This window comes from Crinia signifera, chromosome 6 (assembly GCF_055691185.1).
Source record: "Crinia signifera chromosome 6, ASM5569118v1, whole genome shotgun sequence".
NCBI lineage: Eukaryota > Metazoa > Chordata > Amphibia > Anura > Myobatrachidae > Crinia > Crinia signifera.
Genome location: NC_139222.1, coordinates 10,113,938 through 10,129,762, shown reverse-complemented (window position 1 = coordinate 10,129,762; position 15,825 = coordinate 10,113,938). Strand labels below are relative to the sequence as shown.

At 50.7% G+C, this 15,825-nt stretch overlaps 2 protein-coding genes across 11 annotated transcripts in view; one reads left to right on the top strand and one right to left on the bottom strand.

Moving 5' to 3' along the window:
• The window catches only part of LOC146009929 (uncharacterized), a 453,438-nt gene that overhangs the window by 141,063 nt on the left and 296,550 nt on the right, over positions 1–15,825 (top strand). The gene's annotated exons all lie outside the window — the stretch shown is intronic.
• The window catches only part of LOC146009983 (uncharacterized), a 32,543-nt gene that overhangs the window by 14,392 nt on the left and 2,326 nt on the right, over positions 1–15,825 (bottom strand). For 4 of the 6 annotated variants that reach the window (XM_083150695.1, XM_083150694.1, XM_083150698.1 and 1 more), the window contains exon 3: positions 10,026–10,227. In XM_083150695.1, coding sequence (XP_083006821.1) covers positions 10,026–10,227 — 202 coding nt within the window. The remainder of the gene's footprint in view (positions 1–10,025; positions 10,228–15,825) is intronic. The other 2 variants (XM_083150696.1, XM_083150697.1) reach the window with 1 other exon arrangement.

Here is a 15,825-nt window from a genome sequence, read left to right as displayed (position 1 = left end):
GGGGCAGGACAGAGGAGTAGGGTACAGAAGGAGATCACACAGAATGGGGGCATCAGGACTGAGCTGGAGAATGGGGCAGGACAGAGGAGTAGGGCACAGAAGGAGATCACACAGAATGGGGGCATCAGGACTGAGCTGGCGAATGGGGCAGGACAGAGGAGTAGGGTACAGAAGAAGATCACACAGAATGGGGCATCAGGACTGAGCTGGAGAATGGGGCAGGACAGAGGAGTAGGGTACAGAAGGAGATCACGCAGAATGGAGACATCAGGACTGAGCTGGAGAATGGGGCAGGTCAGAGGAGTAGGGTACAGAAGGAGATCACACAGAATGGGGGCATCAGGACTGAGCTGGAGAATGGGGCAGGACAGGGAGTAGGGCACAGAAGGAGATCACACAGAATGGGGGCATCAGGACTGAGCTGGCGAATGGGGCAGGACAGAGGAGTAGGGTACAGAAGAAGATCACACAGAATGGGGCATCAGGACTGAGCTGGAGAATGGGGCAGGACAGAGGAGTAGGGTACAGAAGGAGATCACGCAGAATGGGGGCATCAGGACTGAGCTGGAGAATGGGCAAATCAGAGGAGTAGGGTACAGAAGGAGAAAACACAGAATGGGGACATCAGGACTGAGCTGGAGAATGGGGCAGCGGCAGGACAGAGGAGTAGGGTACAGAAGGAGATCACACAGAATGGGGACATCAGGACTGAGCTGGAGAATGGGGCAGCGGCAGGACAGAGGAGTAGGGTACAGAAGGAGATCACACAGAATGGGGACATCAGGACTGAGCTGGAGAATGGGGCAGGACAGAGGAGTAGGGCACAGAAGGAGATCACACAGAATGGGGGCATCAGGACTGAGCTGGAGAATGGGGCAGGACAGAGGAGTAGGGTACAGAAGGAGATCACACAGAATGGGGGCATCAGGACTGAGCTGGAGAATGGGGCAGGACAGGGGAGTAGGATACAGAAGGAGATCACACAGAATGGGGGCATCAGGACTGAGCTGGAGAATGGGGCAGGACAGAGGAGTAGGGTACAGAAGGAGATCACACAGAATGGGGGCATCAGGACTGAGCTGGAGAATGGGGCAGGACAGGGGAGTAGGATACAGAAGGAGATCACACAGAATGGGGGCATCAGGACTGAGCTGGAGAATGGGGCAGGACAGAGGAGTAGGGTACAGAAGGAGATCACACAGAATGGGGACATCAGGACTGAGCTGGAGAATGGGGCAGCGGCAGGACAGAGGAGTAGGGTACAGAAGGAGATCACACAGAATGGGGGCATCAGGACTGAGCTGGAGAATGGGGCAGGACAGAGGAGTAGGGCACAGAAGGAGATAACACAGAATGGGGGCATCAGGACTGAGCTGGAGAATGGGGCAGGACAGAGGAGTAGGGTACAGAAGCAGATCACACAGAATGGAGACATCAGGACTGAGCTGGAGAATGGGGCAGGACAGAGGAGTAGGGTACAGAAGGAGATCACACAGAATGGGGACATCAGGACTGAGCTGGAGAATGGGCAAATCAGAGGAGTAGGGTACAGAAGGAGATCACACAGAATGGGGACATCAGGACTGAGCTGGAGAATGGGGCAGCGGCAGGACAGAGGAGTAGCGTACAGAAGGAGATCACACAGAATGGGGGCATCAGGACTGAGCTGGAGAATGGGGCAGGACAGGGGAGTAGGATACAGAAGGAGATCACACAGAATGGGGGCATCAGGACTGAGCTGGAGAATGGGGCAGCGGCAGGACAGAGGAGTAGGGTACAGAAGGAGATCACACAGAATGGGGGCATCAGGACTGAGCTGGAGAATGGGGCAGGACAGAGGAGTAGGGCACAGAAGGAGATAACACAGAATGGGGGCATCAGGACTGAGCTGGAGAATAGGGCAGGACAGAGGAGTAGGGTACAGAAGGAGATCACACAGAATGGGGACATCAGGACTGAGCTGGAGAATGGGGCAGCGGCAGGACAGAGGAGTAGGGTACAGAAGGAGATCACACAGAATGGGGGCATCAGGACTGAGCTGGAGAATGGGGCAGGACAGGGGAGTAGGATACAGAAGATCACACAGAATGGGGGCATCAGGACTGAGCTGGAGAATGGGGCAGGACAGAGGAGTAGGGTACAGAAGGAGATCACACAGAATGGGGACATCAGGACTGAGCTGGAGAATGGGGCAGGACAGAGGAGTAGGGTACAGAAGGAGATCACACAGAATGGGGACATCAGGACTGAGCTGGAGAATGGGGCAGCGGCAGGACAGAGGAGTAGGGTACAGAAGGAGATCACACAGAATGGGGACATCAGGACTGAGCTGGAGAATGGGCAGCGGCAGGACAGAGGAGTAGGGTACAGAAGGAGATCACACAGAATGGGGGCATCAGGACTGAGCTGGAGAATGGGGCAGGACAGAGGAGTAGGTTACAGAAGGAGATCACACAGAATGGGGACATCAGGACTGAGCTGGAGAATGGGGCAGGACAGAGGAGTAGGGTACAGAAGGAGATCACACAGAATGGGGGCATCAGGACGGAGCTGGAGAATGGGGCAGGACAGAGGAGTAGGGTACAGAAGGAGATCACACAGAATGGGGACATCAGGACTGAGCTGGAGAATAGGGCAGGACAGAGGAGTAGGGTACAGAAGAAGATCACACAGAATGGGGGCATCAGGACTGAGCTGGAGAATGGGGCAGGACAGAGGAGTAGGGTACAGAAGGAGATCACATAGAATGGGGGCATCAGGACTGAGCTGGAGAATGGGGCAGCGGCAGGAGTAGGGTACAGAAGGAGATCACACAGAATGGGGACATCAGGACTAAGCTGGAGAATGGGGCAGGACAGAGGAGTAGGGTACAGAAGGAGATCACACAGAATGGGGGCATCAGGACTGAGCTGGAGAATGGGGCGGGACAGAGGAGTAGGGTACAGAAGGAGATCACACAGAATGGGGGCATCAGGACTGAGCTGGAGAATGGGGCAGGACAGAGGAGTAGGGTACAGAAGGAGATCACACAGAATGGGGACATCAGGACTGAGCTGGAGAATGGGGCAGCGGCAGGACAGAGGAGTAGGGTACAGAAGGAGATCACACAGAATGGGGACATCAGGACTGAGCTGGAGAATGGGGCATCGGCAGGACAGAGGAGTAGGGTACAGAAGGAGATCACACAGAATGGGGGCATCAGGACTGAGCTGGAGAATGGGGTAGGACAGAGGAGTAGGGTACAGAAGGAGATCACACAGAATGGGGGCATCAGGACTGAGCTGGAGAATGGGGCAGGACAGAGGAGTAGGGTATAGAAGGAGATCACACAGAATGGGGGCATCAGGACTGAGCTGGAGAATGGGGCGGGACAGAGGAGTAGGGTACAGAAGGAGATCACACAGAATGGGGACATCAGGACTGAGCTGGAGAATGAGGCAGGACAGAGGAGTAGGGTACAGAAGGAGATCACACAGAATGGGGGCATCAGGACTGAGCTGGAGAATGGGGCAGCGGCAGGACAGAGGAGTAGGGTACAGAAGGAGATCACACAGAATGGGGACATCAGGACTGAGCTGGAGAATGGGGCAGGACAGGGGAGTAGGGTACAGAAGGAGATCACACAGAATGGGGACATCAGGACTGAGCTGGAGAATGGGGAAGCGGCAGGACAGAGGAGTAGGGTACAGAAGGAGATCACACAGAATGGGGACATCAGGACTGAGCTGGAGAATGGGGCAGCGGCAGGACAGAGGAGTAGGGTACAGAAGGAGATCACACAGAATGGGGGCATCAGGACTGAGCTGGAGAATGGGGCAGCGGCAGGACAGGGGAGTAGGATACAGAAGGAGATCACACAGAATGGGGGCATCAAGACGGAGCTGGAGAATGGGGCAGGACAGAGGAGTAGGGTACAGAAGGAGATCACACAGAATGGGGGCATCAGGACTGAGCTGGAGAATGGGGCAGGACAGAGGAGTAGGGTACAAAAGGAGATCACACAGAATGGGGACATCAGGACTGAGCTGGAGAATGGGGAAGCGGCAGGACAGAGGAGTAGGGTACAGAAGGAGATCACACAGAATGGGGACATCAGGACTGAGCTGGAGAATGAGGCAGCGGCAGGACAGAGGATTAGGGTACAGAAGGAGATCACACAGAATGGGGGCTTCAGGACTGAGCTGGAGAATGGGGCAGCGGCAGGACAGAGGAGTAGGGTACAGAAGGAGATCACACAGAATGGGGACATCAGGACTGAGCTGGAGAATGGGGCAGGACAGGAGTAGGGTACAGAAGGAGATCACACAGAATGGGGGCATCAGGACTGAGCTGGAGAATGGGGCAGCGGCAGGACAGGGGAGTAGGATACAGAAGGAGATCACACAGAATGGGGGCATCAGGACGGAGCTGGAGAATGGGGCAGGACAGAGGAGTAGGGTACAGAAGGAGATCACACAGAATGGGGGCATCAGGACTGAGCTGGAGAATGGGGCAGGACAGAGGAAGAGAAGCTGCGAAGTATCCATAAGAGTGTAGGGAAAGTTACTTAGTATCCAGCTGTGGTGCCCGATGTGCACCGGGTGGTGTTTTTGTTACCACCCCAGCCAGGAACACACATTACATTACACCAGGGTGTTAGAATCTGTAATAAGCACAGCTCAGTAGATCACAGTCAGATTAGTTCTGCAAGGACCAATCAGCCTCCTGGTAACCAGTCAGGTGAGCAGCCTGTGCCCATGTGCCGGACTTTGTGTGGTTGCTGTAGCTATAATCCTGCTTGGTTCTTTGCGTGGTGCGGACAAGATGTTCAGCCGTCAGTCAGAGTTTCCTTGGACAGTCGGTTGTGTGATGTAATTAGTCTGATCCTGTATTGATGAGGATGTATTAGGATGTGTGCCTACTGGCAGGTCATTATGGTGTAATTACTCTGGTGTAGTCTGAGGATATACTCAGTATCCTGCTGCAGTGCTTAGGATGTGTGCCTACTGGCAGGTCATTATGGTGTAATTACTCTGGTGTAGTCTGAGGATATACTCAGTATCCTGCTGCAGTGCTTAGGATGTGTACCTACTGGCAGGTCATTATGGTGTAATTACTCCGGTGTAGTCTGAGGATATACTCAGTATCCTGCTGCAGTGCTTAGGATGTGTGCCTACTGGCAGGTCATTATGGTGTAATTACTCTGGTGTATTCTGAGGATATACTCAGTATCCTGCTGCAGTGCTTAGGATGTGTGCCTACTGGCAGGTCATTATGGTGTAATTACTCCGGTGTATTCTGAGGATATACTCAGTATCCTGCTGCAGTGCTTAGGATGTGTGCCTACTGGCAGGTCATTATGGTGTAATTACTCCGGTGTAGTCTGAGGATATACTCAGTATCCTGCTGCAGTGCTTAGGATTTGTGCCTACTGGCAGGTCATTATGGTGTAATTACTCCGGTGTATTCTGAGGATATACTCAGTATCCTGCTGCAGTGCTTAGGATGTGTGCCTACTGGCAGGTCATTATGGTGTAATTACTCCAGTGTAGTCTGAGGATATACTCAGTATCCTGCTGCAGTGCTTAGGATTTGTGCCTACTGGCAGGTCATTATGGTGTAATTACTCCGGTGTAGTCTGAGGATATACTCAGTATCCTGCTGCAGTGCTTAGGATGTGTGCCTACTGGTAGGTCATTATGGTGTAATTACTCCCGTGTATTCTGAGGATATACTCAGTATCCTGCTGCAGTGCTTAGGATGTGTGCCTACTGGCAGGTCATTATGGTGTAATTACTCCGGTGTAGTCTGAGGATATACTCAGTATCCTGCTGCAGTGCTTAGGATGTGTGCCTACTGGCAGGTCATTATGGTGTAATTACTCCGGTGTAGTCTGAGGATATACTCAGTATCCTGCTGCAGTGCTTAGGATGTGTGCCTACTGGCAGGTCATTATGGTGTAATTACTCCGGTGTAGTCTGAGGATATACTCAGTATCCTGCTGCAGTGCTTAGGATTTGTGCCTACTGGCAGGTCATTATGGTGTAATTACTCTGGTGTATTCTGAGGATATACTCAGTATCTTGCTGCAGTGCTTAGGATGTGTGCCTACTGGCAGGTCATTATGGTGTAATTACTCCGGTGTAGTCTGAGGATATACTCAGTATCCTGCTGCAGTGCTTAGGATGTGCGCCTACTGGCAGGTCATTATGGTGTAATTACTCCGGTGTATTCTGAGGATATACTCAGTATCTTGCTGCAGTGCTTAGGATGTGTGCCTACTGGCAGGTCATTATGGTGTAATTACTCCGGTGTAGTCTGAGGATATACTCAGTATCCTGCTGCAGTGCTTAGGATGTGTGCCTACTGGCAGGTCATTATGGTGTAATTAATCTGGTGTAGTCTGAGGATATACTCAGTATCCTGCTGCAGTGCTTAGGATTTGTGCCTACTGGCAGGTCATTATGGTGTAATTACTCCGGTGTAGTCTGAGGATATACTCAGTATCCTGCTGCAGTGCTTAGGATTTGTCATTATGGTGTAATTACTCCGGTGTAGTCTGAGGATATACTCAGTATCCTGCTGCAGTGCTTAGGATGTGCGCCTACTGGCAGGTCATTATGGTGTAATTAATCTGGTGTAGTCTGAGGATATACTCAGTATCCTGCTGCAGTGCTTAGGATGTGCGCCTACTGCCCGGTCATTATGGTGTAATTACTCCGGTGTAGTCTGAGGATATACTCAGTATCTTGCTGCAGTGCTTAGGATTTGTGCTGCTCAGGAAATGTATTAGTGGTCTGTAACCATCTACTGTGGAATATACTTGTGGTACTGGGAAGGACTGCGCAGGATTGTTCTGTAAGGGAATTACCAGTCATAAATTCTCTATTGTGGAAAATACTTATTAGAGAGAATTATCAGTACTTGTTTCCTAGCACGGCGCCCATCGTGGGTCATTGCATACCTTAAGTTAAGTTATGCGATGGACGCGATCTTTGGCTACTTTTTAGCCTTTTCCCCGACAATTAGAAAATCGGGTCCATCGCATGCCATTATAATGGCATGCGATGCGACCGACGTGATTTAACATTGAATGCATTGTATTCAATTTTAAATTCCTATGTAAAATCGGGTCCATTGTATGCCATGGACCCGATTTTACATAGGGAACAATGTTAAATGGCCCAATAGACCCGATTCTTGATTGTATACCCACCCTGATGGGTAATTTGTATGTGAAATGCCCCCCCCCCCCCATTTTTAACGCCACCCCACGATGAACGCCAACCCAAAGCGTGGCGGTACGCGTCCTCCGACATTTTCATACCCCCACTATCCACATCGGCGTGGAGTTGATTTTATATAGTGTGGCGAGTGCAGCGAGCCACCGAGCCCGAAGCGTGGTGAGGGGACGCGTAATACCTGTGAAATAATGCGCGTCCCCTCGCCATGCTTCGGGCTCGGTGGGTCTCCACACTATGTAAAATCAACTCCACACCAACGTGGATAGTGGGGGTATGAAAAGGTCAGAGGACGCGTACCGCGTGGCGCTTCAGGTTGACGTTCATCGTGGGGTGGTGTTAACAATGGGGGGGCATTTGACCCATCAGAGTGGGTATACAATGAAAATTGGGGTCTGGGGGGCATTTAACATTGGGCCCAATGTAAAATCGGGTCTCAGGGTCCATTTTACATTGGTTCCAATGTAAAAATCACGTTGATCGCATCGCATGCGATTTGGTTGCATGCAATCGACGCAATTTTTTAGGACCCGATGGATACAATTTTAATCGCTGGCGCCGTGCTGGGAAACAAGTACCGAATTATCCAGTAAGGCAAGTCTGGAATAGACGTATGCTAATTGTGCAATATTTCTATACAATACATGTTACCTATACCTGCCAGACATCTGTTACTTCATCATTTCTCTTGTTTGGAAAAGACTTGAAGTATGTGAGAGAATTGTCCAGCACAATATCTATTAGTGCTAATTGGACAATTGGTGAGCATACTCTTCAGTGAGGATTACCTGTGCTATACTGAAGATCTGGCATGCGGTTTACTTATAGTAATCTCTGAGGTGTCTGTTCCATGTAAATATATCTGTATGTGATCTCGAGCTTACACTACTTGGGGCTGAAGTCCTGATGGCTGCAGAATACCAGTAAATGACTGCAGAACTGGGAAAGTGGCTGTTATAGGCCGAGGCACTTGGGAGGTGGGGTCTGTAAGCTCTAGGACATGGAAGACACCATAATACAGGGAGACAACGGGCATTATGACAAGTGATAATGTTATGGTTTTGGGTGTGAACCAACAGCCGGGACTGCTGTTTAGAATGGCCACAGCAAAACCTACACTGACTCTGTTGACTCCCAAAGGGAGATGGCTGGTTCATGCAAATGCTAGGCTTCGCCTTTAGTCACCACGTTTGAAGGGGCGAGTTAAGCCTGCCCCAGCTCCGGTGCAACCAGGTGTTAGGGAGAGACAAGGAATCAGCGATCCTCTAAGGCAGGAGTGGCCAAACCTGTCCTCAAGGTCTACCAACGGTGCATGTTTTCCAGGCAACCTGTGGATCTATAGTAGGAATGAATGCAGCAGGTTTTAAAATGTGACAGTTGGTAATGACTACAGCTGTGAAGCAGCTAGGTAACCTGGAAAACGTGGACCGTTGGTAGATCTCGAGGACCGGTTTGGCCACTCCTGCTCTAAGGGTACGGTCAAAAGGAAATCTAACTACAAAACCATGCTCTTGGGCCAAGAGACTTCCAGCAGCTGCAGGTGGGAAGAAGCAAGCTGGGGCAGACTGGAGCCGACTGACAGGATTCCAGACAGAATGGAAGAAGGCTGAAACTGCAAAAGGCCAGGAAAGGCTGCACTGGGCTATGAACAGGGAGAAACAGACTAAGGACCAGCAGACGGCTGGTGAGCTCCTAACAGAGCAGTAACCTGACAGGTGACCAGCTGGAAACAGGAAACTGCAGCCACCTGCAAAAGGAACAAGAAACTATCACCGGCGGGGCAGTGCTGCGGAGAATGCCTTAAGAAGGGCTCAAGTGATAAGTCACTTGGGAAAGATCCTGACATGTCCCCAGTTCTAATGCTGCCAGGTGGAGCTGGGATACCGAGGTCATTTTATCCCAGCCATGTGCATAGAGCAACTCTAGTAAGACTGAGCTGCAAACGCACAGACTCACCACCGGAGGCCACCAGAGAGTCCATTACCAGAAACAGACAGGAAAGACCACAGTACAGACATGAAAGTAATGAGCCATAATAAATGTCTCATGACCGATACTGCACAGGAAGGATAATGTCACACCGGGTCTCCTCCCACTGACTAATGATGGAATCACTGCGGCAATGTCCCTTGTAGGAGCATCACCAGGCTGTGGGGAGGCTGGGGAACAGCTGAGAACATTGGTGTAAGAGGAGATGTTGGCTCCTGTGTTACCCACGAGGCAGATACATTTCCCTCATTAGTCTGAGCTGACAGAAGAGGGTATAGAATATGATAATACTGTAGAGACTGAACAAGGAGAATATGTGACTGTGATTAGAACACAGAAGCCTACGCAGCTGCCATGTCTGAGGTTACAGACCTGGTAACCATCACAGGTGAGCAGCTGCCCAGACAAGATTACACACGGCCACCGGAGCCATTGCAAGGTCCTGAGCAACCACCTCACCATACACGGCACCATCACAGAAATGGGGAACATCGGCTCCCTGATTCTATGGTCACGCAGACTGGCCGCTGCAGTACTGATACTGGCCCGTGTTTCTCTACATACATGGTCACAGCTGATGGCAGGAACACACCCTGATAATGACAATGACTCTCCTGCCGCCACTTCCTGTTTCCTCCCCCAAGCCGTCCCTTCCTGTCATTCACTCCGAGTACTCACTGCGGCAGCATCACAGAGTTACCTTGGTGCGTGCGCAGTGTATGGAATGTCCACCGATAATCGCTTAGCTGTGACCATCGGTATTGCATACATATTGGAATCAGACCTTCTGTTCTGTACTTAGCGATTATTACTCACCTGTACATATACCCGCAGGGATTTCCTGCTCCTTACACTGCTGGTCACACATCACATACATCTCTCTTCCCTCTGTACCTTCTGCCTTCATATCAGTCACATACGTCTCTTCTTCTCCCTCTGTACCTTCTGCCTTCATATCAGTCACATACGTCTCTTCTCCATCTATATCTTCTTCTTTAATATTGGTCAGTGCTTCACCCTAATTAACCCATAAAATAAATACATTAATAACGTCTGATTATCATTAAGTCAGATTAAAAAGGTGAATATTAGTGTTGGGGGGACTGCTAAGCACATATAAACATACATAGGAAGACATAGGTAATACATGTGCTGGCAGTGTATTCGGGATAGGCAGCAGCACTGTAGATATCACCTGGCCAGCTTGCCCAGCATCAGGAGCCCTGTACCCAGAACAGGTGTAAGCCAAGGTCTCAGGTGCTGATTACCTGATTACATTATACACATGGGGGCTGGTAATATCCCTGTCAATCACATATAATACACATTATACACATGGGGGTTGATTATATCCCTGTCAGTCCCATGTAATGTCACAAAATAAAACTGATACTAGAAATAGATTGCTTTGGATTATGCCTGATTTAGTACGTTGCAGTCACTACTAGGTCGCTGCTTAACAACAATATAAGGCCGGCCGGGGGAGGGGTGTTGGTCTAGACAGAAGAAATCTCAGACTTAAGGTGTGTAAATATAAATGGAATATAAACTGTAGAGGAAAAGAGCTCTAACTGCTTATAATGAGAGATGCTACTTTTGCAGGCATTGTTAGAGGGCTTGTACTACAGGCTTCCACATCTCAGAGACCAGAATCTGGTGGAGCCAGTCTCCAGAACCCCTCACCTCCCCAGTCAGGTCAGTGATACCCCTTTTAGACATACTACCCGGGAATTACCGAGCATTTTAACTGCTGGGTCATTTTCCCGGGGCAGCCTGCACCTTTTCACACTTACAGTAGCAAATTAGCTGGTGAAGCAGTTCTACCTGGTAATTTGCTGAAAAACGTGGGTTTTTCTTATGTCTGAAAGGGTCAACCCTGGTCGAAAATCCCAGTTCCTCAATCCTGGTAAAAAGAAAGGTCTGAGACCCGAGTTTTAACACCAAGGTTGACCCTTTCAGACATACCAAAATCCTGGGTTGATGCGTGTTCATGTAATAATAGAGATAAGAGTGTCACTATGATGCTCCCAGACCCCTCACCTCCCCAATCAGGTCCCTGTTGTTAGGACTCAGGTCTTTGGTGTTCCCGACTGTGGCAACAGTGAGCCAGTGGTGGACACTGGGAACTGGAACACTGTGGGTTACAAGCAAGGACAGTTCGTATGAGGATCACTGGCACTGTGGGCACAGCTAGGTGGGGGAGTTGACGAGACTCTGGTCAGAGGCGCGGCGTCTAACACCACTGACGGTTTTCACCAGGGACCCCCGCGAAGGAGGTTTGGACTCCGCTGCGTTCGGTGGCAAGGTCGCAGCCCTCTAACCCGAGTTCCCCACAGCTAGCTGGCCAGTCACAGGAGATGGACGGTGACTAGTGGCAGTGAGCTTGGAACTGAGGAACTTGGTCTGTGTTGGCCTGGGAGGCCGGAGCGATAACAGTGACTTGGGAGTAGTCGATGGCCGGAGTGTTCATGGCCTGGAAGCCGGAGGGGTGTTGACAACCTGGCAGTCGACACTGACTGTAGACGGCCTGGAAGCCGGAGGAGTATTGACAACCTGGGAGTCGACACGGATTTTAGACGGCCTGGGAGCCGCTAGGAGCCAGGAGGGTACGTTGGCCTGGGATCAAATGGGGATTCTGTCTGGCCTGCAAGCCAGAAGGGTATGTGTGCCTGGGAGCCAATGGAAGGCACTGTCGGTCGGGGGACCGATAGTGTATTCTCCAGTCGACGATGACGGCGGCGACCTGGGAGTCAATGGCGGCGGTGACCTGGGAGTCGACGACGACGTCGTCCTGGGAGTTATCGGCGGCGTCCTGGGAGTCGTCAACGTCGGCGGCGTCCTGGGAGTCGACGACGGCTGAGCCGACCTGGGAGTCGACGACGGCTGAGCCGATCTGGGAGTCGACGACGGCTGAGCCGACCTGGGAGTCGACGACGGCTGAGCCGACCTGGGAGTCGACGACGGCTGAGCCGACCTGGGAACCGATGGTCCTGTGCTGCACTCGGGAAGCTGACTGTAAGCTGGATGCTGGAGATAATAGAACAGCAGCTACAGCGGGTGGAATTAACCAGGCAGGGTGGTCGTAGCAGCAGCAGCAGGATGAGGATCACTGTAGCAGGTACTCAGGAGCCTTGGAGTCAGTCTCTGGGAAACTCTCAGGAGAATGACGAGTGAGGTTTAGAGTTGACGCCTGTGCTGACTAGGGAGTTTAAGACGGTGATGGCCCTTTAAGACCAATAGCAAACTCTGCTGGGACATGCTGGAATGTTCTATCCTCTTCCCTTGGGAGCTGGAGATGGTAACAGCAGGGAAGGTAACCTGGCAGGTGGAGAGAGCCAGGGAGCTTTGGTAACAGCTAGTAGTAGCAGCAGCAGATTGCACAGAAAACCACTGGGACTCTGGACAGGAACCTGGAGCCTTGGAACGCCGACTTCTGGATGAACACAGGAATCAGACTAGTTGTTCAAGGCCCTGAGCTGTTCTCAAGTGAATCCTTATATCCCCCTAGGTAGCTGGGGATTGGCTACTGGCCGCCGCCGCAGCAATTAGGTCACAACCAGGAAGAGGGATTACTTGAATATACCTGGATCATGTGACCAGTGCTGAAGTCAGGTGATTAATCAAGGAGGAATGCAGAGCAGCTGCAGCAGCATAGTTGCCAAGTCAGCTTGAAACAAGCGGATTTGGGCTTGTTTTATTCGTGAGTTGCTTATTTTTTTTGATGGTTGTTGTTGCTTGTTTTTGGGCTTATAATTTTTTTTTAGTAGCTTTTTTTGGGCTTGTTTTATTTTGGGATTGGTGTTGTTTTTCTCTGTAATTCAGTTATTCAGCACAGAGATAAGGGACAAACACAGGTGAGAACTAGGCTTATAGAAATGGTAATGCCTCCCGGTATCTATGTTGCTGCTTGTGTGTATGCAGTAGGGCTAATCAGATTTTAACAATGATGCTTGTAGTAAGATTGTTCTATCTGTTCTTAAGATGTCCACACATGGTACAATTTAACGGGTGCGATGACAGCACAAAAAGTATGTGCTCACTAGATTGCATTGCATTGCATTCAAAACGCATACGATCTAGTACAAAACGTACAGCGCCTGTCACACCATGGGCGGGATGTACTATCCTATTCCGCCATGTTATTTCATGTTTTCCGTGGCGGCACAGTGTTCTCTAATGTATTAATAAGGTTTCCCACACAAAAAAATCGCATCTCTCCTACATTGTGAAATACCGCGAGTCTTCCGTCGCGGTATTTCCAGCCTATTAATTAAAATGTACAGATTGCGGACTCGGATGTACTAAGAGCAGCTGCGGAGGACAATAGAGATTTTAATTTCGCTATATATACCTGGCGAATTTGCAGATGGGGATGTGCATGCGCAGCAATCATGCAGCTAGCTAGACTAGTGGATCGCGTTCTCAGCTGCGACCGCAAGTAACATAAAAAATGTTGTATACGGGGAAGACGAAGGCGGAAACAGTGGGGAATGCCACAAACAGCGCGAGCAGGTCGCTACAGCAATGCGGTAAATAGTACATCCCGCCCCATGTATGGTAAATATTTCTCAGTGCGTACAAAGGACAATGTTCACTTGAGATTTTTCTTTAGAGAAAAAATGAAAGTAAAATATCTCATATTGGGGCAGATGTATGAAGGCGCGCTATGGGGGAGAAGGGGGAATCAGTGCATGTTATGTGCACTGATTCCGCTTCTCCCCCATTTAAGAAGAAGCCGATGTGCACAGGCCGATATGCAAGGTAAATGTATGAATGGTCCACAGAGCTGAATGTTCCACCCCCTGCCGCTATCCACTTCAACAGCTGCAGGGTGACGAAGCCCTATACCCAAATCAGCGACATCACTGTCCCTTCTGCTGGCTTCGGGCTGCACTGGGGATCTCACGTGAGTAGCGAGATCTCGCGCATGCCCGCTACAGCCCTGGGCATTTGCTCAAGGGGACATTGCCAGAGGGGGGAGTTTGTGCTCGCCCGCTTTGGCAGACAAGATGTTAATACATCTTATCGATGTCCCATTAATGAGGCGAAGCAGGAAGTGTTATAATATTCTTTAAAAACCAGTTTTGTGCTGATAAAATATCATTGTAAAGACATTACATGTAGATTGTATAAATAATACGTAAAATATCTATCTATAATCAAATGTATGTGGGGCTTGTTTTTGGGCTTTTTAGGATTAGGTTGGGCTTGTTTTACATTTCAGAGTTGGCAACACTGTGCAGCAGCAGCATGGACACAAACAAGCCTGGAACCATTGCAAATCAGGAAACATGTGTGAACCAAGTCAGGTTTGTGACACCTGTGTCAGTATCAGAGATAAGAGTGATGTCACTGTGATGTGTCCAGACCCCCTCACCTCCCCGGTCAGGTCCCTGTGTTAGTAATAGAGATAAGAGTGATGTCACTGTGACGCTCCCAGACCCCCTCACCTCCCCGGTCAGGTCCCTGTGTCAGTAATAGAGATAAGAGTGATGTCACTGTGACGCTCTCAGACCCCCTCACCTCCCCGGTCAGGTCCCTGTGTCAGTGATAGAGATAAGAGTGATGTCACTGTGACGCTCCCAGACCCCCACACCCCCCCAGTCAGGTCCCTGTGTCAGTAATACAGATAAGAGTGATGTCACTGTGACGCTCCCAGACCCCCTCACCTCCCCGGTCAGGTCCCTGTGTTAGTAATAGAGATAAGAGTGATGTCACTGTGACGCTCCCAGACCCCCTCACCTCCCCGGTCAGGTCCCTGTGTCAGTATCAGAGATAAGAGTGATGTCACTGTGACGCTCCCAGACCCCCTCACCTCCCCGGTCAGGTCCCTGTGTTAGTAATAGAGATAAGAGTGATGTCACTGTGACGCTCCCAGACCCCCTCACCTCCCCGGTCAGGTCCCTGTGTCAGTATCAGAGATAAGAGTGATGTCACTGTGATGTGTCCAGACCCCCTCACCTCCCCGGTCAGGTCCCTGTGTTAGTAATAGAGATAAGAGTGATGTCACTGTGACGCTCCCAGACCCCCTCACCTCCCCGGTCAGGTCCTGTGTCAGTAATAGAGATAAGAGTGATGTCACTGTGACGCTCCCAGACCCCCTCACCTCCCCGGTCAGGTCCCTGTGTCAGTAATAGAGATAAGAGTGATGTCACTGTGACGCTCCCAGACCCCCTCACCTCCCCGGTCAGGTCCATGTGTCAGTAATAGAGATAAGAGTGATGTCACTGTGACGCTCCCAGACCCCCTCACCTCCCCAGTCAGGTCCCTGTGTCAGTAATAGAGATAAGAGTGATGTCACTGTGACGCTCCCAGACCCCCTCACCTCCCCAGTCAGGTCCCTGTGTCAGTAATAGAGATAAGAGTGATGTCACTGTGACGCTCCCAGACCCCCTCACCTCCCCGGTCAGGTCCCTGTGTCAGTAATAGAGATAAGAGTGATGTCACTGTGACACTCTCAGACCCCCTCACCTCCCCGGTCAGGTCCCTGTGTCAGTGATAGAGATAAGAGTGATGTCACTGTGACGCTCCCAGACCCCCTCACCTCCCCAGTCAGGTCCCTGTGTCAGTAATAGAGATAAGAGTGACATCACTGTGACGCTCCCAGACCCCTCGG